General features: G+C 39.5%; 1 protein-coding gene and 1 long non-coding RNA gene across 3 annotated transcripts in view; one reads left to right on the forward strand and one right to left on the reverse strand.

Moving 5' to 3' along the window:
- The window catches only part of FAM184B (family with sequence similarity 184 member B), a 120,809-nt gene extending 114,336 nt beyond the window's left edge, over positions 1-6,473 (reverse strand). For both annotated transcript variants that reach the window (XM_018049321.1, XM_018049320.1), the window contains exon 1: positions 6,317-6,473. In XM_018049321.1, coding sequence (XP_017904810.1) covers positions 6,317-6,463 — 147 coding nt within the window. In that variant the 5' untranslated portion in view covers positions 6,464-6,473. The remainder of the gene's footprint in view (positions 1-6,316) is intronic.
- On the forward strand, positions 6,834-20,422 carry LOC106502187. The gene is made up of 3 exons (XR_001295774.2): positions 6,834-6,913; positions 7,269-7,372; positions 18,962-20,422. It is a non-coding gene; the product is annotated as an uncharacterized LOC106502187 (long non-coding RNA).

Consider the following 27,649-nt stretch of genomic DNA (forward strand, 5'->3'; position numbering starts at 1 on the left):
TCATTTAAAAGATAACCTGGAGTAGAAATTATAATCCTTTTTCCTTAATATTTCTGACTTTTTACTCAGGGACTGTTCTCCATAACAGTATCTCCCTACCCATCCCTAACAATCCACTATTTTCCCCCAACATCCAATATGACTGTCTCTGCTCATATGTCTCCACAGACTTCAGTAAGGTTCTGGGATGTGGGGAGGCACAGTTCCCTTGGTTTGGTCATGCTACCGTGCTGGGTGGGAGTGCTGACTCTGACCTCCAGACGTTCCCACAGCAGGAAGGAAGGATCTACAGATAAGAACTACACTGCCACTCAAAGGGCCCCCGTTCTCGAGTCAGGATGTGTTCTTGAATGACAGAATTCATTCTTACTACAACACTTTACCATAGTCCTCAAAACCAAACTCATCCTAAGATCTGTGTGGCAGGTCTTTAGGAAAGCCCAATAAACAAAATCATTCTTCCCCAGTGAACTAACTAAAACATAAGACCAAGGCATAAGGCTGTTTTGAGATCAAAATATACTGTGTGTATGCTCACTCATGTCTGACTCTTTGTGACCCCAGGGACAGTAGCTTGCCAGGCTCTTTTGTCCAGGGGATTTCCCAGGCAAGAACACTGGAGTGGGTTGCCATTGCCTCCTCCAGGGGATTTTCCTGACCCAGGGATCAAATGTGTGTCTCCTGCATCTCCTGCATTGGCAGGTGGATTCCTTACCTGAGCCACCTGGGAAGAGTAATATTAGAGAATGTGGCTTATATCCATGGGAAAGCTGGATTCCTGATATTTACCCACCTATTCACAAGCTGGGCCAGGGCAGTTCCTCCCCCTCCCAGAACTGTACCTATTCTTGTAAATAGACGGAGACTGACCATGCTCATCTCCTTGCCATGCAGAAATGCTGTGCTCCCGGAGGATGAGTAAGCATGTCAAGGGCTTTACAAAGAATGCAAACACTAGGGAATCATAAGGCATCACTAATGTCCAGAAGTTGCAGCCACTTGATTTCACCGTAGCCCCTATAGGGTCTTCTGAGACCTGGGAAGACATCATTTTGGAAGGATGACTGACAGGTTCTCTTGGGATTATTTCACTCCTTATACTTTTAGGTTGGCAGCTTCTGGCACTAAGAGGACTGCTTATTGCCTCCTGGAGACTTTTCTTCTCATAACTCCCAATGGTCTCGTGGGTGTATGGAGTTATGTGTATGGGCTGGGTTCCTAAGATTCAGCCTTCAGTTCAAGGGATGATTGATGGAGAGGGAGCATGTGCTTTCCCACTCATTTTTGTGTTGTAATACAAAAGGATCTTTGTTAAACTTGTTTTGGGGGCAAGATACTCCGTCCCACCTTAAAAGTGGGAATTGGAAAATCTCTGGGTATGAGGGATGCCAACACTTCTGGATAAGAGTATGTGGAGAAAGCTACAAAAGGAAAAATCAGCTGCAGATTTTTGAGCGGGTGAAAAGCAGAGACTGGCTGAATGGACAGGGCTAGGCAAACCTGCCTGATGCTTTCAAGACCAAAGTATCCCACAGGCCATAATGGGAAATGGATGTGAAACCTCCTGTCTCCCAATTAACACCTCTGTGTCTGCTCTACTATTTAAACCTTTGGCTATTCTGAACCAGTAATTCTCAACCCTGTGTGAATGTTACAGGTCTTGAGGGGCTTTAGAAAACACAATGCCTGTCACCTCTCCTTATTTTCTAAGATGGGGTCTGGGATCTTGTATGCTTTCTGTTTGTTTTAAACTTATATTCAGAAAGAATTTCAAACTTGGAAAACTGCCAGAAAAAGAACAGTACAAAGAATGTCACACCTACCCTTTACTCAGATTCTCTTATTCTTAACCATTTGTCCCATTTGTTTTATTAGTTGCTCTCTTACTATTTTCTCTATCTTATTTATGAAATAAAGTAATGAAGATGTGTGTGTAGGAATGTAACATTTGTAGAAGCATTATTCATAGTAGACCCAGAGTGGAAACAACCCAAATGCCTATCAATTGGTGAATATGATCATTAGTATACATACAATGGGATACTAGTGCGTAATAAGAGGGAATGAATGAATGACATACGACGCTACACCAATTGATGAACCTCAAAACAGGATGCTAAGATTTGGCATCTAAGTGAAAAAAAACCAGATGGAAATACATGTTGCATTGTTTCACTGACATGAAAAGTCTGACAAAGACAAATTTATAGAGACAGAAAGGAGATCAATGGTTGCTTGGTATGGGGGTAGAACAGGGATTGACTACAGATGGATACAAAGGACAGTGATATAAATGTTCTAAAACTAGACTATGGTTATGGTGCAACAACTCTGTAAGTTTACTAAAATATATTGACTTGTATGCTTAGATGAATTTTATGATATGTAAATTATACTTCAATAAAGCTATACAAATTAAGCAGTTACCAAAATCAGAAAGAAAGGAAGCAAGAACAGCAATCTTAGAAATGAAAATATAATTATACAACTTAATAGATGGGAAAAACTCTGGATTGGACAAACTATTTAGTGGATTGGCAAACAAGAAAACATGATTAAGGAATTCACCAGGATTCAGAGACAAAAAAATTTTAATAACATTTCAGAATATGGAGAGGCTTCCTTAATTCACCTAATAGCAGTTCCAGAAAAGTGAAAGGAGGTAATGGCAGAAAAACAATATTTGAACAGAAAATCATTGATAATTTTCCAGAGTTAAAGAGAGCATGAGTCTTCAATAGAAAGTACACTCAATACCAATTAGAGAGTTATAATGAAACGGCTAAACATCAAAATAAACACATGCAAATGTCATCAAGAGAAAAGGCAGATTATCTACAAATAAATGAAAATTTGATGGGCAGTAGGATTTTTATCAGCAGCAATTAGTACCCTATGGTAATAGAACACTACCAACACTGTGCCTTGGAAAAATAAGTGTTCAGAAGATTTTTATGGGCAAATAAACAACAGTGAGGACAAAATAAAGACATTTTCAAATGCACAAAAGATTTCATCACCCACCAGGACCCCTTCAGAAAGAACTATTAACAGATGAACTTCAGATAGAAGAAAACTGAACCAAAAAAGAAGGCCATGGATTCAAGAAAAAAAAAAAAAGGGTAGAAGAATCAGCAAAATATCAGTAAATTTAATTAACTATAAAAATGATTTAAAAATTTAAAAGGTAAAAATATCTAGACAACAATGACAAGACAGGAAAGGGAAGGGCTATTAAATGGGTGAAGTATGCAAAGCTCTTTTTCAGGAAGAAAGAATTACATGATAACTTTATTCAGTTCAGTTCAGTCGCTCAGTCGTGTCCAACTCTTTGCAACCCCATGGACTGCAGCATGCCAGGCCTCCTTGTTCATCACCAACTCCCGGAGTTTACCCAAACTCATGTCCATTGATGCCATCCAACCATCTCATTCTCTGTTGTCCCCTTCTCCTCCTGCCCTCAATCTTTCTCAGCATCAGGGTCTTTTCAAATGAGTCAGATCTTTGCATCAGGTGGCCAAAGTATTGGAGTTTCAGCTGCAACATCAGTCCATCCAATGAACACTTAGGACTGATCTCCTTTATGATGGACTGGTTGGATCTCCTTGCAGCCCAAGGGACTCTCAAGAGTCTTCTCCAACAACACAGTTCAGTTCAAAAGCATCAATTCTTCAGTGCTCAGCTTTCTTTATAGTCCAACTCTCACATCCATACATGACTACTGGAAAAACCATAACCTTGACTAGACAGACCTTTGTTGGCAAAGTAATGCCTCTGCTTTTTAACATGCTATCTAGGTTGGTCATATTAGAAAAACTATAGTTAAATATGTATGTGGAAAACTGAACACAATGTTGATAAGTATAGGAATAATGCCTAAAGCCCTCAAACCAACAGTGGAAAATGAGGGAATATAAATCATTTAACTAATCCCATAGAAAGCAGAGATGGAGAAAAAGGATGGTAAATGAAAAGCACAAAATACAATGGAAGAATAAGCCCCAATATATTAGTAATCACAGTAAATGCACATGGATTAAATTCACCTATCAGCAATACAGCAAAATAAAACTTACAGAAAGATTAAATATAAAGAGATGGAAAATATGACGTACAAACAACCAAAAGAAAGGAAGCATATCAATATTGAAAGGGTCTAATTTAAACATCTAGCATGGAAAATGATAAAGCAAGCATGACATAATAAAAATCAACTGTGATTTCTAATGCAGAATATACTTTGAGAAACACTGCCTACTATGCCATAGGATCATGGATGCTTTCTTTACAGTGCTTGGCAAATAATAATTATGCCAAAATATTAATGGGTGGAGTGACTACCGTTACCACATTATATTCAAATGATCATTTTATACATTTGTCACACCACAAGGGCAGGGGCCCTATCTTTTTCAGTTGTATGCCATTAATATTGAACACAGTGCCTGGCACATAGCTGCTGTTGTTGCTCAGTCACTAAGTTGTGTCCAACTCTTTGGACACGTCAGACTCTACAGCACATTAGACTCCTCTGTCTTCCACTATCTCCTGGACTGTGCTCAAATTCATGTTCATTGAGTCAGTGATGCTGTCTATCTCATCCTCTGCTGCCCCCTTCTCCTTTTGCCCTCAATCTTTTCCAGCATTAGGGTCTTTTCCAGTGAGTTGGCCCTTTGCATCAGGTGGCCAGAGTATTTGAGCTTCAGCAACAGTCCTTCCAATGAATATTTAGGGTTGATTTCCTTTAGTATTGACTGGTTTGATCTCCTTGCTGAAGAATCTGCTCCAGCACCACAGTTCAAAAGCATCAGTTTTTCAGTGCTCAGCCTTCTTGATGGTCCAACTCAGTAGGCACTCCATACATTGAAACTGAGTTCAAGGTTCATCTCTTCCATAAAACCTCTCCTAACTGTTCTTGCCTATAATGACTTAACCTTTGTTTCTACCTCTAGAGCACTCACAACTTGAAATATCCAATTTAGCAACTGATTACAGAGTAGTGTCTTTTCATTTTTTCTCCAAAAATATTTTAGTTTCTTTGAAGACAGATAAGATGCTTTATTCTGTGTCTAACACCTCAAATCAATACTTTTTGGGTCGACGTTACTATTTGGATGACTGCAAATTAGATCAGTGGTGCCAAGCAGCATGTGCCAAGGCTTCCAAGGAGTATCTCCATTTCCCCCTTTCCACCCTTGACTCAAGAGATCACTGTTTGGATACAGGCTCATTTGCAAAAACTGTGGAGAAGTTAAGGGAAGGGCCTGAGAAGGGAGCTAGTGCCCAATTTCAGATCTCCGTGCTCTCTTCCTTCTGGCGAAATAGGGAGGAAAATGCCTGTGATGCCATAAAAAAAGTGGTGTTGGAAGCGGGAGGGAGACAGTTAGGGAAGAGAGCATGTCCCATACACAGAACCTGGACCGAATGTTCTACTAGCAAGCATGTTATCAGGAATAATTATGAGATCAAAAGGAAACTCCAAGGCAAACAACTAAATTCAGGCACTGGGGGACCTTGTATAAAAGACAGAGAGGGATGTTTTCCATCTACATGCCAGGCACAGGAGGGGTGCCTGTCACAAGCAACTCCTAACTGCGAAGCTGCAGGGGGCTAACAAAGGACAGGGTGACATCTTTTGCTGGTCTTCATAAGGAAGGCAGCACGGTCCCTAGAGGTTCAATCAGGGCCCTGGGATGAGGTAGGAGAATGGGCTGGCTGACCTCCCAAGGTCTTTTGTAATCCCGTAATTAAATGGTGAATCGTTCATTTCCCCATTTACGCTCTGCACACATCTGCAGCCAGTTTGATAGTAAGTCCCCTGGGCAGCCTTCCAGGTTTAGCACGGTGCCACGCAAGCTGCTGGCACTCAACAAATGACTCGAATATTTGCTGAATGAAGGAATAAATGAATCAAATATTTAAATAGCCCACATGACCTCCTCCCTGCCGGTAAAGTACTGTGATGAATGAAATCACAACATTTCAGGCACGATCATTTGAGCAGAGCTTGCAAAGAAACACACATACACACCCCGGCACTGATTCAACTCGATTCACATTCCCACCCTTCGAGCACTGACCACCTGCTCGTGCAAGCTGTAGGAGTTTTTTTGGCAAGGATCCTTTCTCTCAACTGCTCTAGGACAGTGCCTCCAGAAGGTCACCAAGATTTAAGGCCGCTTCCCTTCCACATGGCCTCCGAGACAAAGTTTCAGCTGGGATTTTGCCTGGGCCTCCCTTGGGTGCGTCCGCACTCCCTTCCCTGCCCCCGGCGCCCTGGGCACATATCTCGCCAGCCCGCAGCGCCTCATCTTACCTTGGTGAGCTGCGCGATCTTCTTGCACATTTTCACGTGCATCTCAGGATCACAGTCTATTCTCCAGCCGGGGCCACCGCGGGCATCGGTTTTGGAGCCCGGGCAATTCCCGGGAGCGTGAATTTTGCTGTTCAGGGCAGAAGCCATCGCTGAAACGCGTCCGGCACTGAAAAGGCTCTTGCTGGCTCGGGTTCTCGCAGCCCGCGATGTGCACGTGCTTGCGCGCGCGGGCGTGTGAGCTTGTGGGCTTTCTCCGGAGAGGTGGCACTGCAGTCCCGCCGCTGCACCGCCACCTGGCTCTTCCTCCCCCTGGGTGTCCTCCTCCCCGCTACCCGCGCGTCCACCCGGTCTGCCCCCGCGCTCTCGCTCGCTAGCTGGCTCTCCGGGCACCCGCACCCTGCGGAGAGGCGCCGAGGACACGCACGTGCGGTTCGTGATTCGCTAGCAGCTCCCGGGCCGGTGCGGGTCTCGCCTGCGATAAGCTTCCGAGATGAGGAGTTGCTGGCCTCTAAGAGGTTTTCGCTGGCGGGGCGCCGCGCTCTGGGACACGCGGGTGCAGCCGAGCTCCGGACTCAGCGGCAACGGCCCCCGCCCGTGGTAGGCATCCCAGGCCAAACAAGAAGAGCCGGCTTCAGCCTCGGGCACCTGGGGGCGTTTGATCTGGGGAGGGGGACCCTGGCGAAGTGCTGTGGGCGAACGGGTGGCGAGGGACGGGGCACCTTGACGAGTACCCTCAGCCAGCTACTCCGGAGCCTCCGATCACTGCGCTGAGGGCGGAGGTTGGGTGTTGTAGGGGTAGGGGGTTGGGGGTGTGGCCGGGGGCAGGATGCCGAGAGAGGGGCGGGGTGGGGAAAGCAAATTGCTGGGACGTGAGGAGATGGCGGGGACCCGGGCAAACGATTTGGGCCCCTGTCAAGGCTGCGGGTGGGAGCCTCCCTTCTCCCATTTTAAGGAGGAGCGAGGATGTTGCGGGAGAATTGCCGGAGATTTACTACAGGGAAGAAGCCAAGGGGCTGCGGAGAAGCTGGTGACCGAAATCTGGGACGAGAAATCTGGGTATGTAGCGAGGGACTGTAGTGTAGAGGGGTAGAGGAAAAGTCAAAGACAGGGGTGGACAGGATGATAGCAGGTGTGGGAAAGGAAGCAAAGAGGAATGGAGTAGTTATTGGGATGGAGCTGAAAGTCTAAATAAACAGTTCTCAGGGAAAGTGAAATGATTCATTCACACACGTGGCCACCTGCCTCCCGGAACCAGAATCCTGTCCTTCACTTACCACACAAGTGTGTTGTATCAGCAACCAAATATCATGAGCCACAAAGCCAGTGACGATGTAATTTTCCACAGAGGTAAACACATTTTGATAAAGTTCTGATCAAAAAGGCTATTTAGATCACCCTCGCCCCAATTCAATTAGAAAACAGAATGCCTGAAAATCAGAATCTCTACCAGGAAGCTAATGTAGACTCTTAGTCCTATCTTAGATTCCAGAGTCAAAATCTCTGGAGATGAGGGTCCAGAGCTCACATGTTAAGTGACCTTCCTACCTAATTCCATATTTAGAGTATTTTCTGCAGGGGTTTAATACATACTGAAATTTACAGGAATTCAACCACTTTGTTATTTCTAAGACACAACTTAAGTTGTGTCTGTTTCAGACACTTAGAATATTTCTATCCTAAGTTCCTTACTCTCGCCCTATTACCTTACAGTAGGCATGGCCAACCTGGGTTTTGGTTCCTAGTTTACCATCTAGGTTCCCTCTGCAGGACAACCACCCCTTCCCCAATTCAGTTAGAAAACAGAATGCCTGAATCAGAATCTCTACCAGGAGGCTGATGTAGGCTCTTAGATTACAGAGTCAGTATCTCTGAAGATGAGGCTTCAGAATCCACATTTTAAGTGAGCTTCCTACCTAATCCCATATTTAGAGTATTTTCTGTAGGGTTTTAATACATACTAAAATTTACAGGAATTCAACTACTTTGTAAACTAGAGGAAAAATACCCATTTTGATCAGAACTTTATCAAAAGTTATTTACCTCTGTGGAAAATTACATCATCAATGGCTTTGTGGCTCATGATTGTTGGTTGTTGATACAACACACTGGTAGGGTTTCCCAGGTGGCTCAGTGGTAAAGAATCCACCTGCCAGTGCAGGACATGCAAGAGACACAGGTTCAATCCCTGAGTCAGGAAGATCCCCTGGACTAGGAAATGGCAACCCACTTCAGTATTCTTGCCTGGAGAATTCTATAGACAGAGAAGCCTGGTGGGCTACAGTCCGTGGCATCACAAAGAGTCAGACACAACTGCGCAAATGAGCATGCACACACACTTGTAATTTAACTGCCACATTCATAATGAATTAGCCAATATGTGCAAGCATCTGAGTACTACATTATGTCATCAAGCCAGAGCATTTCTATATTGAAATATATATTTAATTATATTGCTTTCCTTTTATTATACTGATAATATTTAAAATGTGTTTACTAATTTGAAAAATTGTCTATGAATTTCAAGATAACATGAATGTTACAGAAAAGATGATACTGGGTGTGAAGAGGATTGAGAAACACTGCTCTCGATGATCTTATACAGACTACAGTTTAGTAATGCTGCTGCTAAGTCACTTCAGTCGTGTCCAACTCTGTGCGACCCCATAGACGGCAGCCCACCAAGGCTCCCCCGTCCCTGGTATTCTCCAGGCAAGAACACTGGAGTGGGTTGCCATTTCCTTCTCCAATGCGTGAAAGTGAAGTCGCTCAGTCGTGTCTGACTCTCAGCGACCCTATGGACTACAGCCTTCCAGGCTCCTTTGTCCATGGGATTTTCCAGGCAAGAGTACTGGAGTGGGTTGCCATTGCCTTCTCCCTCTTTTCTAATTCCAAGTTTTAGTTATTTAATAATTATCTTATTAAGTCTGGGGTATATTATACTTTCAACTTTATAGTGGAAGACAGAGGGGAAAGCAGATTCCCTTATCAGGCTTTGTTGGATTGCAGTTAAGGTACCATGAGCTCGTCTGTCTTGGAAAGAGTCCTTTGCAGTTTGTGGAGGTTTTCTAGCACCATGACTAGTAGGTCTTTTCACACTATCAGGAATGACATAGAGGGCAGAAGAGGATTAAGTGCTTTGTCTAATACAAGGCATTTATTAGTCCACTAATGTGATCTTGGCATTGCACTATGCTCTTTGCACATGTTCTTACCCCTACTAAGGCACTTATTATCTGCATTCTACAGTCTAGAAAATTGAAGCTAAGGGAGGCTAAGTATCCAATTTTATACAGCTACTAAATGGATCTGGGCTTCCCTGGTGGCTCAGACAGTAAAGACTCTGTCTGCAATATAGGAAACCCGGGTTCGATCCCTGGGTTGGGAAGATCCCCTGCAGAAGGAAATGGCAATCCACTCCAGTATTGTGGCCTGGAAAATCTCATGGACAGAGGAGCCTGGTGGGCCCTAGTCCATGGGGTCGCAAAGAGTTGGACCCCAGCGAATATTCCACCCTAGAAACACAGATAAAGAACATAGCTCTTAGCAAGGCTTTTCATACTTGCCTCTGCACATTTCTAACAGAGCAAGCATGTATTGACTCTAGGAACCCCCCATCCTGCTGAGCCCCTCTTTCAACTTCAACTGTGGTTTTCATAACTGCATGTTCAGAAGTCAAGGTTGCTGCAACCCAGGATTCAGGTGGTGTGGTCCTCCTACCTCCCTGGCACTGTATTCTAAATGTCTTAATCTTCACTAATTGACTTCTGTTTAAAAGTGGTTCAATAAATTATGGGATTTGAGCATCTTAATTTGAGTTGTAAGGATTTCCTGTCCATGACATCTAGGATAGAGTACCTGAATGGTAATTTAGTGTCTGAATAGAGTGCCAAAATGGTAATTTGGAGATTACCATTGCATCAGGAAAACTTTCTACATGACATTATACATGGATCCATAGGAGTAATTCCTGGGAAAATCCGACTTTAAAGAGTAAGCAAATTTTAAGTCTTGATATATTTTCTTATACTGTTCTTCAGAATAGTTATTCCAAATTACACTCATTAATAGTGCACAAAAATGTGTGTTTCCCACACCCTTACCAACACTGTTGCTAGTGATCTTGAAATATCTTCTGATTTAAAAGGTGAAGAGTGTCTCTCCTCACCATTTGTTTGATTACTTGTATTTTACTAGTAAAATCAAATTAAAATTAGGGTTGGTGAAACACATTTCTACAAATTGACTGGTTGTTGGAATTTAACATTATTATTTTTTGAATTAAACTTTTTGTGCACTTGCTTTTGCCTGGCTTTCTTCCACATGTTGAAGTAACTTTCTAGACCACGATCGAATTGCTACTGTGCAGGGTACCACATAAGCAAACCAAAACTTAGATAATTTCTGTGTCTCTGTAATGCTCTGCATGACTAGACACATTAGACACATAGTATATGTAACTCTGGGCACTATACTTAGTTCCTTGTTCCTTCTTATGCCAAACAAGTTTGACAGGGTGACCCCAGCCAATTGGATATTTTCTACTTTTCTCTTCTGTGTTCTTTATTCTTCATCCTTTAAAAGCTCCCTGCCTTTTACATCATTTTATTCCACTTTATAAAGTGCTAAATTGTTTTCTTTAGTCATTTTTAACACTTATTACAACATCTTTCTTTGTAGGGGCTTCTATTGCAAACATTTCCCCCAGTTAGTAGTTTATTTTAGCTTTCTTATGCTTCTCAAGTATTTTGAATTTTTATGTAGTAAATCTGCTGATATTTTCTCTTACATTTTCTGGCTTTTGCATCATGCTTAGAAAGGCCTTCCCCATCCAAGAGTAGGTTTTCCTAGCACTTTTATGGTTTCACTTTTAAAAAATGTTTACATTTTTAAATCTAACTGGGATTATGTTGATACATGGGGTGAGGTTGGAAACCAAGCTTATGTTTTTCCAGATGGCTAAGTAGTTGTCTCAATAGGTATTGAATAATTCACCTTTACCACACTGTTCATCTAAGTGCCACCTTAGGTGATTTCTTCAGTAGAAATTTACTAAGGTAATGTTTTATCCTTTGCTTTGGAATTTTCTTCTTAATCAGTTAAGCAGCATGGGTAACTCTATCATCACTATTATTACTACTCATCTAAAAATAAAATCAGGCTTTCCTGGCGCCTCAGTGGTAAAAAATCTGCCTGCCATTGAAGGATACTCAGGTTCAATCCCTGGGTCAGGAAGATCCCCTGGAGAAGGAAATGGAAACCCACTTCAGTATTCTTGCCTGGGAAATCCCATGGACAGAGAAGCCTAGCAGGCTATGGTCTGTGGGGTCCCAAAAGAGTCAGACATGACTGAACTACTAAACAACAAAAACAACAACAAAAAATCACATTCTTGAATATTTCACTTAACTTCTTTACCTACAAGGCTAGTCTCATTACCCTGTCTTATTCCTACTGATCTTTCAGACTAGTTTCCATGTCCCTAAAATATGCTCTCAGAGCTGCACATTTCTGTTGTAGCCCTTATGTCATATTTTATTTTTAAAAGCTAAAGTTTCTTTTTCTTTAAAATATTCCCTCCCCCTTTTGAGAGGGGAATGCAAGAAATGAACATAGCTTAAATTAGCACTATGCTTGTATCCTGACACATATTAACTAGTAGTAGGGTTTCATTCGGAGAAGGCAATGGCAACCCACTCCAGTACTCTTGCCTGGAAAATCCCATGGACAAAGGAGCCTGGTAGGCTGTAGTCCATGGGGTCGTGAAGAGTCTGACTTGACTGAGCGACTTCACTTTCACTTTTCACTTTCATACATTGGAGAAGGAAATGGCAACCCACTCCAGTATTCTTGCCTGTAGAATCCCAGGGACGGGGGAGCCTGGTGGGCTGCCGTCTATGGGGTCGCAGAGAGTCGGACACGACTGAAGTGACTTAGCAGCAGCAGCAGCAGCAGCAGGGTTTCATTAAAATTAACTTTATAATATGTTTTCCATCTAATCTCCACAGGAGAGGAAAATAAAAACAACCACCTCTTATCACAAAATGGCAACATTTGCACTGAGATTACAATATCAAACAATACTATGGAATACATTTGGAATAAAATGTTTTGTGGCAGAATTTTAGCCAGATTATGTTGGTGGCTCAGATGGTAAAGAATTTGCCAACAGTGCAGGAGACCCAGGTTTGATCCCAGGTTGGGAAAATCCCCTGGATAAGGGAATGGCTACCCAATCCAGTATTCTTGCCTGGAGAATTCCATGGACAAAGGAGCCTGGCAGGCTGTAGTCCATGGGGTTGCAAAGAGTTGGACACGATTGTGTGACTAATACACAGACATTATTAATATGATCACTCTGAGCACCACAAATTGTTTTGGAACTAGCTTACAGGCAATAGAAGTCTAGGAATTCTAGCACTGGTAGTCATTTTTTCCCATCTTCATACCTTAGTGCTAAGAGAGATGTGAAACACAGGGATAGAAGAAGAGCTGAGTACATGGGCTAAGAGTAGTTAATCACACAAGTAGTCTTTCCAGTACCTGAAACATTTAACAGACATTTTGCAAAGTACATTTGACTTCACCTTAAACAGGAAGAAAGTGAATCTGACAGCTCAGTACTCTTGCCTTTCTAGTCTTTTTCTGGAGTTCAAAGGTAACTGAACAACAGAATTCTCCAATACTTGAAAAAGAAATGGAACTGATGCTTTTAAACTCTATTACTAGCAGCAGAGTGCTCTCTACTTGTGTCTGTTAGTCTCTCAGTTGTGTCTGATGCTTTGCGACCCTATGGACTGTAGCCTGCCAGGCTTCTCTGTCCATGGAGTTCTCCAGGCAAGAATAGTGGAGTGGATAGCCATTTTCTTCTCCAGGGGATTTTCCCGACCCAGGGTCTCCTGCATTGCAGGCAGATTCTTTACCATCTGAGCCACCAAGGAAGCCTTTTCTCCACTTAATGGAAACGAACATAAAAATTTTTTTAACTGAATTAATTTTTGGTAATAGGGATGACCTATGGTTGAATTTTTCAACCAAACCAAGTCATTTTTCAATTTCCCTTTCTGGAATTGACCACTGTTTTTGTTTGTTTTGTTTTTTGTTTATTCTGTAAGGTCATCTTTGGTGTCTCTGCAATACAAATCCAAGTATCACCTAGAATATGCACATGGGGTTTAGAACTTTTCAAATTTTGGTGAACATAAAAGTCATCTTGATCTTGATAAAAATGAATAATTCTGACTCCCTTTGTTAGAAATTTTCATTCAGGTTTGAGTAAGGCATCTTAAACAATCATTTCAGTGATGCTGGTATGGATGGTACCGGGCCCCACTTTGAGAATTGCTTTAATGTCCTAAACAAGTCTTAATAGTGCCGTCTATGTCATCTTGCTTTACAATGTCTTCCGCATCCTTTCTCCTATTCACATCCTATCAGCCTTCGAGTCTCAGCTCAGGCTGAGCTCCGAGGGAGTTCCGACCAGGTGACTCCAGTCAGAGGTGCTCTCTCAGAGCTCTAATGGCAGTCAGTACACAGCAAATGTCTCTAAAGTTTGATTCAGCAGCCTATCAGCAGAAACTTTTTGAGCATGCATTCCTAATAATGTATTTCTTAACCTATGATTCAGTATTGTTCTGTACTAATATTTTATATATGCTATTAAAATACACACAGAAGAGACTGCTAATGGATAAATTAAAGAAAATATGACAAATTATTATTAGACAAAAATTTTGGTATATTTTATTAATATATCATGATATAATATTACAGTATTTTACATGAAGTAATTGAATTGAATATACTTCAACATTTTACAAAATTTTGATTTTATCATTTTGTCTAGTTGCTAAATTGTGTTCAAATCTTTTTTGACCCCAGGGACTGTAGCCTACTAGGATCCTCTATCCATGGGATTTCCCAGGCAAGAATACTGGAGTGGGTTGGCATTTCCTTCTCCATTATCATTTTAGGCTATTGTAATTCTAATGTAATTCTAAGTTCAGTTTCAACATTGATTTTAATAGCTGCTATAACTGAAAACATATGAAACTTCACAGGTTCAAAGGAAGGATATCATTAAAGGTATTTATTAATTATGGTTATCAATTTTTCAATCCCACATGCTGATATTCATAAAGGATTTTACTGAAATTTTGTTGAAATTTAGTAAAGTTATTTATTCCCTGATCAATTATCATAAGCTAATCATAAAATTTTGCATTTATTAAAAATGTATTTTTAAATAGGTAATGTATCCATATGGTACGATATTCAAGAGTGAAAGATGAAAAGCCTTCCTTCCACCTCTGTTTCTAGTGACTAATTCCACTCCTGGAGAAGCAACAAATTCTATTCCTATATGAGCATAAAAAGCATGTGTTTATTTGAATTCCTGATACCTTTCACACTTACTATCATATTGAATGAGGAATTCCTACATCATATCCCTTCTACATTCCTTAGTCTTATTTTATCAGAATTTGAATAGTATTCACTTAATATAATAACTACATAAATATGGTTCATAGACTAAAGTGTGCTTAAACTTATTCCTGCTTTTCTTATACAGTCATTCTTTTTTGTCTTCATATTCTTCCTTTTTTTATTCATGAACTGTTAGGGACAGGTTTAAGTTTGTGTTGGTCTCAATATTCAGCCAAATTTGCTCTTAGGCATTTGCCTTGCCCTTTGGGAGACTGAATAGCTGACAACTTCTTTCAATATGATTTTTGGCAACTCTGAAATTGTACTAGATCAATGATAATGGTTCTTTTTCCAGATGAACATCAACATATTCAGATTAATAATATCTATATTATTAATAAGGCAAGTGTATTAGTTATGGTAATGTTAATTGCTAAAATAAACAAACCCCACATCTCAGTAGCTTAACCCAGTAAAGTTTATTTTTGGCTCACATGAAAGTCTGAGTTACTTGTCTTTGGACCCTCTTCCTATCTAAAGTGAATCAGAGGTTGGCTCTGTTTGTGTTCCAAGATCCTCCAGAACCCAGGACCACACAGTCATCTGCATCTAGCCAGTAAAATGCAAAAAGAACAGAGAAGGTATAGCAACTACTAAAATACTTTTGGATCCTAGAATTGACATGCCAACTCTGCTGTCATTCTATTGGCAAAAACTAATTATAGGCAAGAACTGAATAAGATATAAAGGGGACTGGAAATACAACTTCTGGCTGGGTAGCAATTTTTCATAAGAACTCTACACTATGAAAAGTGGAACACACAACATGATGGACACAGAATCATCTATTACAAATAATTCAGACTTACTGTTAATATCTGAATATTCACTTTCTAGTACAAGTAAACATTTGGGATATAATTTGAAGTGAAAAACCACACTTGAATGTAAGCTGCGTGAAGGCAGAAATTCTTGACTGCTAAAACCTCAGTGATTAGAATAATTCTTGGCACTCTGTAGATGCTCAAAAAATATTTGCTGAAGGACCAACTGAATGAATGTATTTTATGCACTGAAATTCTATTAATCTGCTAAGATATTAATGTGTATATATTGCAAAAGTAAAGTTATGAAAGTAATTGATTTGAAAACTATTTTACATACAGAAACAGACAGTGAGAACTTTCTGGTAGTTGAATAATAGGGAAACAGATGAACATGAATATTAGACTAGATAACGTCTAAAAGTTTACCTTAAATGTATAAAGCGCGTGTGTGCTGTGCTGTGCTTAGTTGCTCAGTCGTGTTCGACCCTTTGTGACCCCATGGACTGTAGCCTGCTGGACTCTCTGTCTATGGGGATTCTCCAGGCTAGGACACTGAAGTGGGTTGCCTTGCCCTCTTCCAGGGTATCCTTCCAACCCAGGGATGGAACCCAGGTCTCCTGCATAAAACATTTAAAAATATTTAAATGACAGTACATGGCAGAATGGGCTTCCTAGTGGTACAGAACCTGTCTGCTGACATAAGAGACAAGGTTTCAATCCCTGGGTGGGGAAGATCCCCAGAGGAGGGCATGCAACCCAGTCCAGTACTCTTGCCTGGAGAATCCCATGGACAGAAGAGCCTGGTGGGTGACAGTCCATAGGGTCACAAAGAGTTGGCCATGGAATAAGCAACTTAGCATGCATGTACACACAGAGTACAATAATAGACTCAATTGTTTATAATTCCAATAGCTGTAGAATTGGTATACTAAAATTCACAATTTTAAACAAAGAAGTGTTACTAGATTTTAGTGATTTATACCATTTTAGATAATTAATTTTCAAGAAAAAGTCCAGTTTTGGAATTCTTCAGTCTTTTGCTGCTGCTGCTAAGTCACTTCAGTCGTGTCCGACTCTCTGTGACCCCATAGATGTCAGCCCACCAGGCTTTGCTGTCCCTGGGATTCTCCAGGCAAGAACACTGGAGTGGGTTGCCATTTCCTTCTCCAATGCATGAAAGTGAAAAGTAAAAGTGAAGTCACTCAGTCATGTCTGACTCTTCCCGACCTCATGGATTGAAGCCTACCAGGCTCCTTTGTCCATGGGATTTTTCAGGGAAGAGTACTGAAGTGGGTTGCCATTGACTTCTCCACTTCAGTCTTTTGAGGATAACTGAAAAACAGAATGTCAACTCTCCTACTTCAAATTTCATAAAAAGAACAAATTCCAAAGATATATAAACTACACCTGTGATAAATGACCATAATCTGGATTTCCGCTTGCTAAGTCGCTTCAGTCATGTCTGAGTCTTTGCAACTCTATGGACTGTAGCCTGCCAGGCTCCTCTGTCCATGGGATTCTCCAGGCAAGAATACTACTGCAGTGGGTTGCCACGCCCTCCTCCAGGGGATCTTCTCAACCCAGGGATGGAACCCACTACTTTTATGTCTCCTGCATTGCACATTGGCGAGCAGGTTCCTTACCAGTAGTGCCACCTGGGAAGTAATCTGGATTAAAAAAATATAAAGAATGTGAAAAAAGGAAGAAAGTAATACATAAGAGAAAAAGAGAAAAATAAGATACTTAAAATATTATTCCCAGTAATTAAATTTCAAAATAGTTGTAATAGGAATATTTTAATAAAGACAATTCCTTTCTGCCTCAGATCATATGAAAAACTAACTTGAGATGGATCACAGTGAAAGCTAAAACTGTAAGTCTTCAAAAAAAAAAACAAACAAACACAGAATAGCTTCAGAACATTCAGGTTGGCAAAGGTTTGTTAAAAGCACTCACAATAATAGAAAAACAACCTGATAAACTGGATTTTATAAAAATTTAAAATTTCCATTCATAAAATACCACTAAGAAAGTAAAAAGAAACCGCATAGACTGGCAAAAGATGTCTGTAACACACACACACACATATATATCTGATAGACAAACCTGTGTACCAAATATATAAAGAACATATCCTTAAGAAAAAGATAACTGCAGTATAATTTAGAAATGGGCAAAGACTTGAATACATACTTTCAAAAGAGGTATCTGAATGGCTGATAAGCATATGAAAAGGTAATACTGCAAATCATGGAAACGTAAATTAAAGTCACAATGAGATACTACTATACAGAACCAGAACTGGTAAAATTAAGGGTAGACAATAACAAATGTTTGTAAGGATGTGAAGTAATTGGAACTTTCATATATTGCTAATGAGAGCATAAAATGATACAATCACTTTGGAAAGTATTTGACAGTTTTATTCTATGACACAGCAGTTTGGCTCCTAGGACCCAAGAGGAATGAGTGCATATACTCATAAAAAACACAGAAATATATTTATTTCGGCTTTATCTGTAATAGCCACAAATTGCAAAGTACTCAAATCTCACCTAACAGATAATTGCATATGAATACAATGGGACAGTCTACAACAATAAAAAAAAATGAACAGTGGATACATGCAAACACCTGAATGAACTGGTGATATTACATTGATGAAAGCATCCAAGTGTAAAACAGCACCTACTAGATGAGTCCATTCACATAAGTTGAGAAAAAGCAAAATGAATTGATCTTTAGAAGACCTTCTGGGGCAGGTATAAATAGGGAAAAGGACACTAGGTAATCAGAAATTTTTTGGACTTTACTCTGAGTGTACACATCTTAATATGAGAGTATACACTATGTGAAAAATCAAGTACACTTGTGATTATTGCACTTCATGTCCTTCACTGTAGTTATGATTATCCCTTACTTAAAAAATAGAAAAGGCACATGAACAAATTGTCCTGGCATGGTTTACTCAATAGATTTGATGACAGAGAAAAAACACATCACCACAGATAATCATTTGCAATTAGATCAAAATTTATTCTTAGGTTATATAATACTAATATAAACAAAGTACAGGAAAAAACCCCAATCATAATACATAGGAAAAAAAATCTAAAGCATTATATGGGAATAACTATATCTTGATAGCAAAAATGGTACAGAATATGAAAAATCATATATAATTTCAAAATATTTTTAAAGAAGTAAATCATTCTTTATGCTTTTGAGTCTACAGAGGCTAAAATTTAAACAAAAAGCTTGTTGAAATTATTGCTATGTATTATGCATTATTTCTTTAAATAAAAAAATTTGAGATTTGTCTAAGCGAGGGGCATAGTTCCTTTCACAAGACAAGTTATTGAAAACAATTTTTTGTTTCTGAAAAAATCTGCAGGGCACATCTTTTTGAAGGTGAGCACCTATTGCAATTGTGGAGGATGATGCCTGAAGGAGCAATCTAATCAGTGACAATGCTACAATTCTCCTGTATCTTTAATGTCAAACTTCTAAAATCTGACCATCAAAATTGTAATGATTACATTTTGAGAAATAAAATCTCAATTTCTTTTTGTGATACAGAAACATTTATTCAAAAATGTTTGTTTGGTGTACTTCTAATTGCCTCATTTTATCATTATTATCACTATGCTTGTACTTATCTTTTTATATTTTCTCTTGACATCTGTTGCACTCCTTTTTATACTTTCCATGTACTCAAAACACTTTGTTCCAAGTTTCCTAGGGACCTACTTCCTCAAACCCCCACCCTACTTACTTGACACAGTAGTCATCGTGGGACTTTCATTGCATTCCTTTGCCAGATCTTATATTTTCAGGATCCCATGCTTTCTTACTTAGATTACTCCTTTGTTTTGATGAAGCACATCCTCCAGTAGCCTCCTAAGAAAGGGTACATGGTAAGATACAATTTTGAGACCATGCCAGTCTAACCTTCATTTTAGCCCCTACTTGATTGGACTGTCTGTAATTCTAGACAGAATATTAGACTGGAAATAATTTTTTCTTTTAGATTGGAAGACCCTGCATTTATAGTCTTCTAGCATCTTCTAGTGTTGCTACCAAAGAGTTAAAACGCCATTCTGAAAACATCTTTTTTATGTAACTCTTGTTATCCCCCTGTGGAAACTTTAAGGATCTTCTTTAACAACTAGCATCCTGAATTATCATATGATTTTGCATGTGTGTGTGGGTGATTCATTGTACCATGCGCTCAGTGGATCGTTTTATTAGTAAGAGTCACATGTCCTACATGTTGGGGAGATATTCTTTTTTATTATCACCTCCTTTCTCTTTTCTCTCCTTTTCGAGATCTTAATCAGATGTTGTGCCCCATTCTAATTTTTTGGTTCTTTGCTATTTTCACCTCTGCTTTTTTGTTCTATTTTCTGAAATTTCTTCAACTTATTCCCCAACACATTTCATATTTAATTTTGGCTCTCCTATTTTTCTAATACTTTTTTCTGATTGTTCATCTTTTATAGCACTTTCTTAATTTTCATGGATGCAATATATACTGTTCTGAGAATATTATAGCATCTTTGGGAACTTAATGTTTTCTGCTTTTTTTTCCAGGTACTTTTGTTTTAGTCTTCATCTTTCATTGTTGAAGTTATTTCTATATGTATAGTGATTCTTGGCTATTTTTATATTGGAAAAAATTTATTTTTCGTTGAACAACACTGACCACATTTTCTTTTCCTAAGTATTGCTTTGTCCACTATGGTTTAGTGCCTCCACACAAAAAAAGTTCAGCATGAAATTCTTCCCCTTATTTTTGGTTTGTTTTGATTATCTTATATACTTACTGCTAAGTCTGCTAAGCTGCTTCAGTCGTGTCCGACTCTGTGCGACCCCATAGACGGCAGCCCACCAGGCTCCCCCGTCCCTGGCATTCTCCAGGCAAGAACACTGGAGTGGGTAGCCACTTCCTTCTCCAATGCATGGAAGTGAAAACTGAAAGTGAAGTTGCTCAGTCGTGTCCGACTCTTGGCGACCCCATGGACTGCAGCCTACCAGGCTCCTCTGTTCATGGGATTTTCCAGGCAAGAGTACTGGAGTGGGGTGCCATTGCCTTAACCAAATATATATTAATATCAGTAGCTTAGCATTATTTCAAGGGACTGAAAGTCATGTATGAATGAGTAGGGTTGTGAACTCTGAGCTTCACTGTAACAAATAATCAAGTGCAAGCTGTTTTTTAAGATTGTTCATCTCTCCAGAAGGGCTGGGATGGGGTGTGTATAAGCCCAGCTGCCACATTCTGTAGCAAGGTGGTGAAAGGCACTGAAGGCTTATAATGTTCAGAACACTGATCTCTCAATCATCCTGTTTTCAGTGTGATACCTCACTACGACCACCATTCTCCCCCCAGGTCCCAGTTCTAATCTGTTTGGTTTAATTTCTCCAGAGAATAAGTTTCCAGCCTTCTGCTAGAAAAAGAGAAAGCTACTTGGCTACAATGGGAGAACAAAAATAGACTTTCAAATAATCCCCTTGTTTTCAACTTTGCTCCTCAACCTCACCTTTCAGGGCACCTAGTGACTCCAAATCCTTGACTCCCTGGGGGGTTCTGGAAGAAAAAGATAGGTGTTCTACATTTGTGTATCTTTTCTGAGATGAAGAGTGGCTGTGAGAATTGTGCTACCTATCAAGTATTAAAAAAAAAAAAAAAGTAGTGCACTTAATCTTTCCCTTCATGGTAAAAGAGAATGAGAAAGTAACTGTTTAAAAGCCACACAAACAAAAAGCAACAACCTCTAAACTACCGATTATCTAGGCATTATTTCAAAAATTTGTACATCTGGAAATGTTTTAATGGCTATGTGAGAATTTTAGCCAAAGATAGTGTGTCTCCTATTCAAAACTCATATCTGCAATTAGGCTTCCTCTTTTATCTCTTAAAAATAAGCTTTGGGTCAACTATGTGTTAGCCTTCCTCTTCCATATGAAGTATTAGCAGGTAAAAAACCAGTACGTAATGGAAAGGACCAGTGTGTTTCCTGGGAACAAATACATGACTACAATCCAAACTTAACCAGTGTTACTAACACATTTATCGGGTTGCCAGATAAAATATGGGATGCCACATAAATGTGAATTTCAGATAACTTTTTTTCTAAAATAAGTATGATCCCTATTTCTTTTTTTCTGAAATTCAAATTTATTTGGGCATCCTGTATTTTTATTTGCTAAGACTGCCAATCCAAGATATTTAAAGAAAGAATGTATCATAAGTAGAAAATGACCACCATAGAAAAGCTGGATATAAAGAAGGAAACTGGGGATCTGAACCAAAACTATTCACTGGGAAAAATCTACATTACTGGGATTTCCCTGCTGGTCCAGTAGTTAAGAATCTGCCTTGCAATGCAGGGAATGAAGGTTCGACCCCTGGTGGGGGAAGTAAGATCCCACATGCCATGGAGAAACTAAGCCTGTGCATTGGAGAAGGCAATGGCACCCCACTCCAGTACTCTTGGCTGGAAAATCCCATGGACAGAGGAGCCTGGTATGCTGCAGTCCATGGGGTCACTAAGAGTCAGACACAACTGAGCGACTTCACTTTCACTTTTCACTTTCATGCACTGGAGAAGGAAATAGCAACCCACTCCAGTGTTCTTGCCTGGAGAATCCCAGGGACGGGGGAGCCTGGTGGGCTGCCGTCAAGGGTTGCAGAGAGTCGGACACGACTGAAGTGACTTAGCAGCAGCAGCACTGTTATTACTGAGTCTGCACGACACAAGGAAAGATCCCACATGATACACTAAATATCCTGAATGCAGCAACTAAGACCAGATGTGGGCAAATAATATTTAAAAAATCTACATTACTACCAAGCTGGTAGCCATGGGCAACCCCATACATACCTACTTTGCAATATAGACTGCCTTGGCTGTGACAAAAATTAATGCTTTCAACTACTATAGGAACTCAGATTATCTAGGTAGCATGGTTAGCCCCTTATTCGTGTCACTAGAGCTCTCCTTCTATCAAGCCAGTCTGGTTCCTCAGGGTATCATCACAAAGCCAATTAAGAGTCTTTTCTGATGGAAGATGGCCATACTCTTGGACTGTTTCAATTATTTGTGTATCTTTCAAACGAAATTCCCCCAACCAGACCACTGCCTAGATGATACATGGCAAGACATTAGCTGATGTCCTGGAGTGTCAGGTCTCATAAGCTGACACCACGGTGGAAAAGTAGCATGAAACATGGGTTTAGTAGTTAACCCAAATATAATAACTTCCCCCTAACTAAAATGTTATCAGCTCTTTAATTTATAAGCTGCAACTCATTTTAAGATGTCATCTGGTTTCTGCTGATACCTAATTTGATACCACACCAGCTCAGTTTCTGTGTATACTAGGAACTCAGTTAACAACCTTGTTAGGCTGACTGGGATCCTATCTCCTTAATGAATACTGGTTATGTTCCACTCTTAAGAAACAGAGCATAACTTTCCAAATATTTTCAAGAATTTTCATATCATGTTTCAGGTGCATATATTTTTTCCCAAATAAACTTCCTGAATCCCAGACAACTTACTGCTTTATGCTCCAACACTAAGCTGTTGTTAACATTTTATTTTTTTTGAGTTTGAATTGTTTATTGTTAATTTTATACACACTGTGTTTTAAGTGCATTATTAAATATTTAAACATTTTGTATGGAATTGGACAAGTCATTTTTCTCGTCTTCAGATTTCTCATCTCTGGAAATTATCTCAAAGTATCTTTCCATAGTGTCATTTCAATGGGTGCTATAGGATTTAAAAAGAAGAAAACAAACATTTTATTAACAGTCAAAATCATAAAGTTATGAATTTGGTAAATATTGCCTGGCTGTTGAAGGTTACTTCCAGGTTTATGAGCTGGTGATGATGAGAAGTAAGCAATGATCAACCACAGGCAGAAGCTGCAGGGGATGTGGGGAGAGGTTCTTCACAGTGGGCTATGCTCAACATGTAGAAAAAAAAAGGCAAAAGCCAGTCTTTAGGTTTTAGAGGAGGTAGAGGACTGGTTTTATCAACGCCCTTCTGCCTCAGTTCTGATGCGCATTGCTGTAGCCCTGTTCGGATTCAACCTAAGCCCTGAACACAGTTGATGAGATAGGGTAAGGTATCATTTTTGTATTTATGCATAATATTAAGGGGTTTTTACTTTAGTGAAGATGTGAGTAGAAAGGGAGGATTTTTATACTATGCCACAAAATAGTTCATTTTTGAATATTTTAGAATATTAACAAAATTCTCTTGGAACTAAATGGATTATTTCATATCACGTGTGGGCTGGAGAAAAGTGATTAAGTTCAGAATTGATGTTTAAAATGAAATGTTTATTTCCACTCCATCTGACAGTGGGTCTTCACTGGCGAGGTTAACATTTTAAACTGACTCCACAGTTTAGAAGCAACAAATCTAGTACTGTCTGCCTGCTACACTGTTATTTTAAATTATCATTATTATTTTTTATCTTGGCCACACCCTAAAGCTTGTGAGATCTCAGTTCTCCAGGGACTGAACCTGGGTCACAGTAGTGAAAGCACCTAATCCTAACCACCAGACTACCAGGGAACTCTACTATTATTTTAAAATCAAGTCATCCTTTTCCGTATCTTATTGAAAATTCAGGGCTGGTCATAGCTCTTACAGCCAAGAAGAGCTGGGAATATCACATCACTGTGATATTCCTTAGTCTCACTTCCAAAAATTTTACAGAACATAATCCCACTGCTGCCACCAATAGAAACAGATTAGAAGACTGTATACAAGGATCAGACTCAAACATGTAGCCATTAACTAAACTTGTTTCAAAACTGGCAAAGATACACAAAGATACTTTCCTTTGATAACAGCCAAGTAGACACAATACCTGCTGGTTGGTCAGTTAGTGTAGCGCCTTTGATTTCCCTCCGTACAATGGATACTGGTCATTTGTAGACTTATATTAAGGCAGCGGCTTGTACAGAGTTTTCTCATGAAATCTGAGAGGTCCAGACTTTCTGGGCCTTTATATATACACCAGTCATATGAGCAAAACACTTCGGGTCTTGATTTTTGTGTGCCACTGCCTTGTGAATTTAGTATATACAATTTAAATCTGTGTATAAGATACCTATTTATTTTATGTATTCCCTTATCTGACTACCTCTTGTGGGGTTTAAATGTTGGGGTGTGCTCTCCATTTGAATATCCACTATGCTTGGATGGCTGTCTCATTTTCAAATAATTACCAGCCAGTGTAAGGAGTAAGCTTATTTACTGTGAGCCTGACTCTAGCTCACAGTAAATAAGCACTAATAGCCAAAAGCCTTGGGATAACTCACATTGGTTCAACACATTTTGAAACTAACTTCTTATATATCTTAATTTTGTACTCCCAGTGAGTATCTTGAATTATAGTAGGCACTCCATAATGTTATTAGATGAACAACTATATCTCTATTTAAAACTAATGGGCTGCTCCAAAAGATGCTGAGTTCTCTAACAATGGAGCCAAAAGAAGAAAATCATTTGTTAGAGATGTAAGAGAATTTATGTTATCAGTAAGCAAACAACCTAACTGACTTGAACTAAAGTCCTAATTGCTTTAGGAATCTACTCTAGTATCAAAACACTATTTTCATCATAGAGAAAAAATTTTAGATGGATAGTTGTGATAGGAGTCCCAACAAGATAATTCCTTAAAGGTGACCTAACTTCTACCCTCTTCCTGCCATGTCTAGATTTCTTCCTTCTGTTAGGAAGCTGACTGGCTTAAAAAACATGATGATGGTCTTCTGGGCTCAAGTTTCCTGGACTGCTTCAACAAAAAGAGACTATTTGCACCAAGAAAAAATAACACCTTTAAATAACACTGATGTCTGTTGGTTTAGAAATCCCTTTTCCCACCTCTTTGATAAATATTTTGATAAATAGAGAATAAACTCATCCTTTTTAATCCTAATTATGGTGACTGAATTTAACCAAGGCCCATGGAGAGAGAGAGTGTGAAAGTAGTTAATTGACCCCAGCCTCACACTCATGACACACAAAAAGAAGTAGTCTTAAGGCTTATTCGGGTACCTATCATTTTGTGCAATCTGAAACTACTTAATATATACAAACAAATGGGTTCAAACGTAGGTTTGGACTGAATATCTAACACTTTCTTCAATTATGTTTCTTTCCTAGGACAGCCAAGTCACCTCCTATGAGATCCACTGTATCTCTATGGACTCTATTTAGCACTTAATGAATGTTGAATATGCCTTAAGCAAAGTAGAATCTATTTCATTTTGTTAGGAACAAATAACCATACTCTGTTCAGCATGTACAAAGCTATTGCTTTATTCAGCTGGGAAGCTGGGAAAAGGCTTCCTTTTGGAATGAACAGCAAAGATGTGTTCATGTGTTCAAGGCACTTTTATACACACACACGCATGCACACACACAGAAAAAGGAACATATTACGGTTACATAAACATCAACATATTTTAATTTTCAGATCTCCCTACTTCTTCCCACCTCCCCCTTTGAAAAAAAGAAACATGTTTTTCTAACATTAAAAAAAAAAATTTCATAGAATATCTACATAGGAGCAGTTACTGTTACATTCAGTTACACTAACATTATATGGTTTCAATTCAGTAATTTTCCATTCACAAATATTTTTTTTCTACCCACTATAATTCCCTCCTTTTCCTTAAGATGAAACAACTAAGGCTCAGTAGAAATTTCTCATTAGGTTAGAAACATTCTTCTTTCTCAAAGTTGCTATACATTTTATAGAATTTATGATTCCATTAATGCTTCCATTTTTTGATGCCACCTTGTATACAGCACTTAATTATGGAGAACAAGAAAAAGCAAAACTAAAATAAGGAAGGATATATATAAGGTATAAAGGATATACCTTTAACAATCTATTTTCTGATTCCCTTTAGATGCCCAGCCAACCAGGATCACATACAGATTTCCTATTTATTATAGGTGTGTAAAAAGACTTACTGGCCTCATACATTTTATGTATGTTGACTTTATGTTTTGACACAGCAAGACTCATTTGCAAGGCTGTGTATGCTTTCTATTCAACCAGAAAAAAATCTAAAGTCAGACACAGAAACACTTCAGATTGTATTAGGCTGAGATTTACTGCAGTCAAGTTCTTTAAAGTTAGAAGGGTTCCTAAAAGTTTGCAATAGATTCTGAAAGTGCATGAATACTGCTCCAGGAAACAGACAGATAAAATACTTTCATCCACTAGCATAAATGCTTTTCTTTCCCATTTTCTTTTAGAATGTGTTTTATTTGCTACCAACTAAAGTCTAGATGCCAGGATGCAGGAAATATATTCCCTACAGAGCAAGTGTCTGTTTAAACTCTATGTATGATCTTACAAGGCTTCTCACATGACACAGTGGTAAAGAATCTGCCTGCCAATGCAGGAGATGCAAGAGATGCAGGTTCATCTCTGGGTCAGAAATATTCCCTGGAGGAGGAAATGGCAACCCACCCCAATATTCTTGCCTGGAAAATTCCATGGATAGCAGAACCTTGCAGGCTATAGTCCATGGGGTTGCAAAGAGTCAAACAAGACTGAGCACACACACACACACATGATCTTACAAGCCAGTTTATCTAGAGACAGCCTGGTGGGAACCTATAAAATGTGTATGCTGTAACTGTAGGTCCCATAATACGTCTGAAGTAGTGTAGGCTGCTACTACATTGGTGGTTACAGTCCACGGGGTTGCAAAGAATCAGACACAACTAAGTGACTATGCACTACTGCGCTGCACTCCCTCCCCACAAATAGGAACCCCTAAAGGGTGCCCTATGCAGGACTATCAATATAAAACTGGGAGTTAAATCCATAGTCCTACCATTTTCTTTTGTCCAGTTATTCTATTTAAATCAAAAACCTCTCTGAAAATGAGTATTAGAGAAAAGTATGCTCAGAAAGGTGTTATTAGCAGTAGCTAATTTACCAGTTTCCACAACGGCTATTCTGAAGGTTCGGTAACCAGTGGGATAGTGGCCTACTTTTCCTTCCCATTGATAATTAGGTATCTAGTTAAGTC

The sequence above is a fragment of the Capra hircus genome, chromosome 6 (assembly GCF_001704415.2).
Source record: "Capra hircus breed San Clemente chromosome 6, ASM170441v1, whole genome shotgun sequence".
Taxonomy (NCBI): domain Eukaryota; kingdom Metazoa; phylum Chordata; class Mammalia; order Artiodactyla; family Bovidae; genus Capra; species Capra hircus.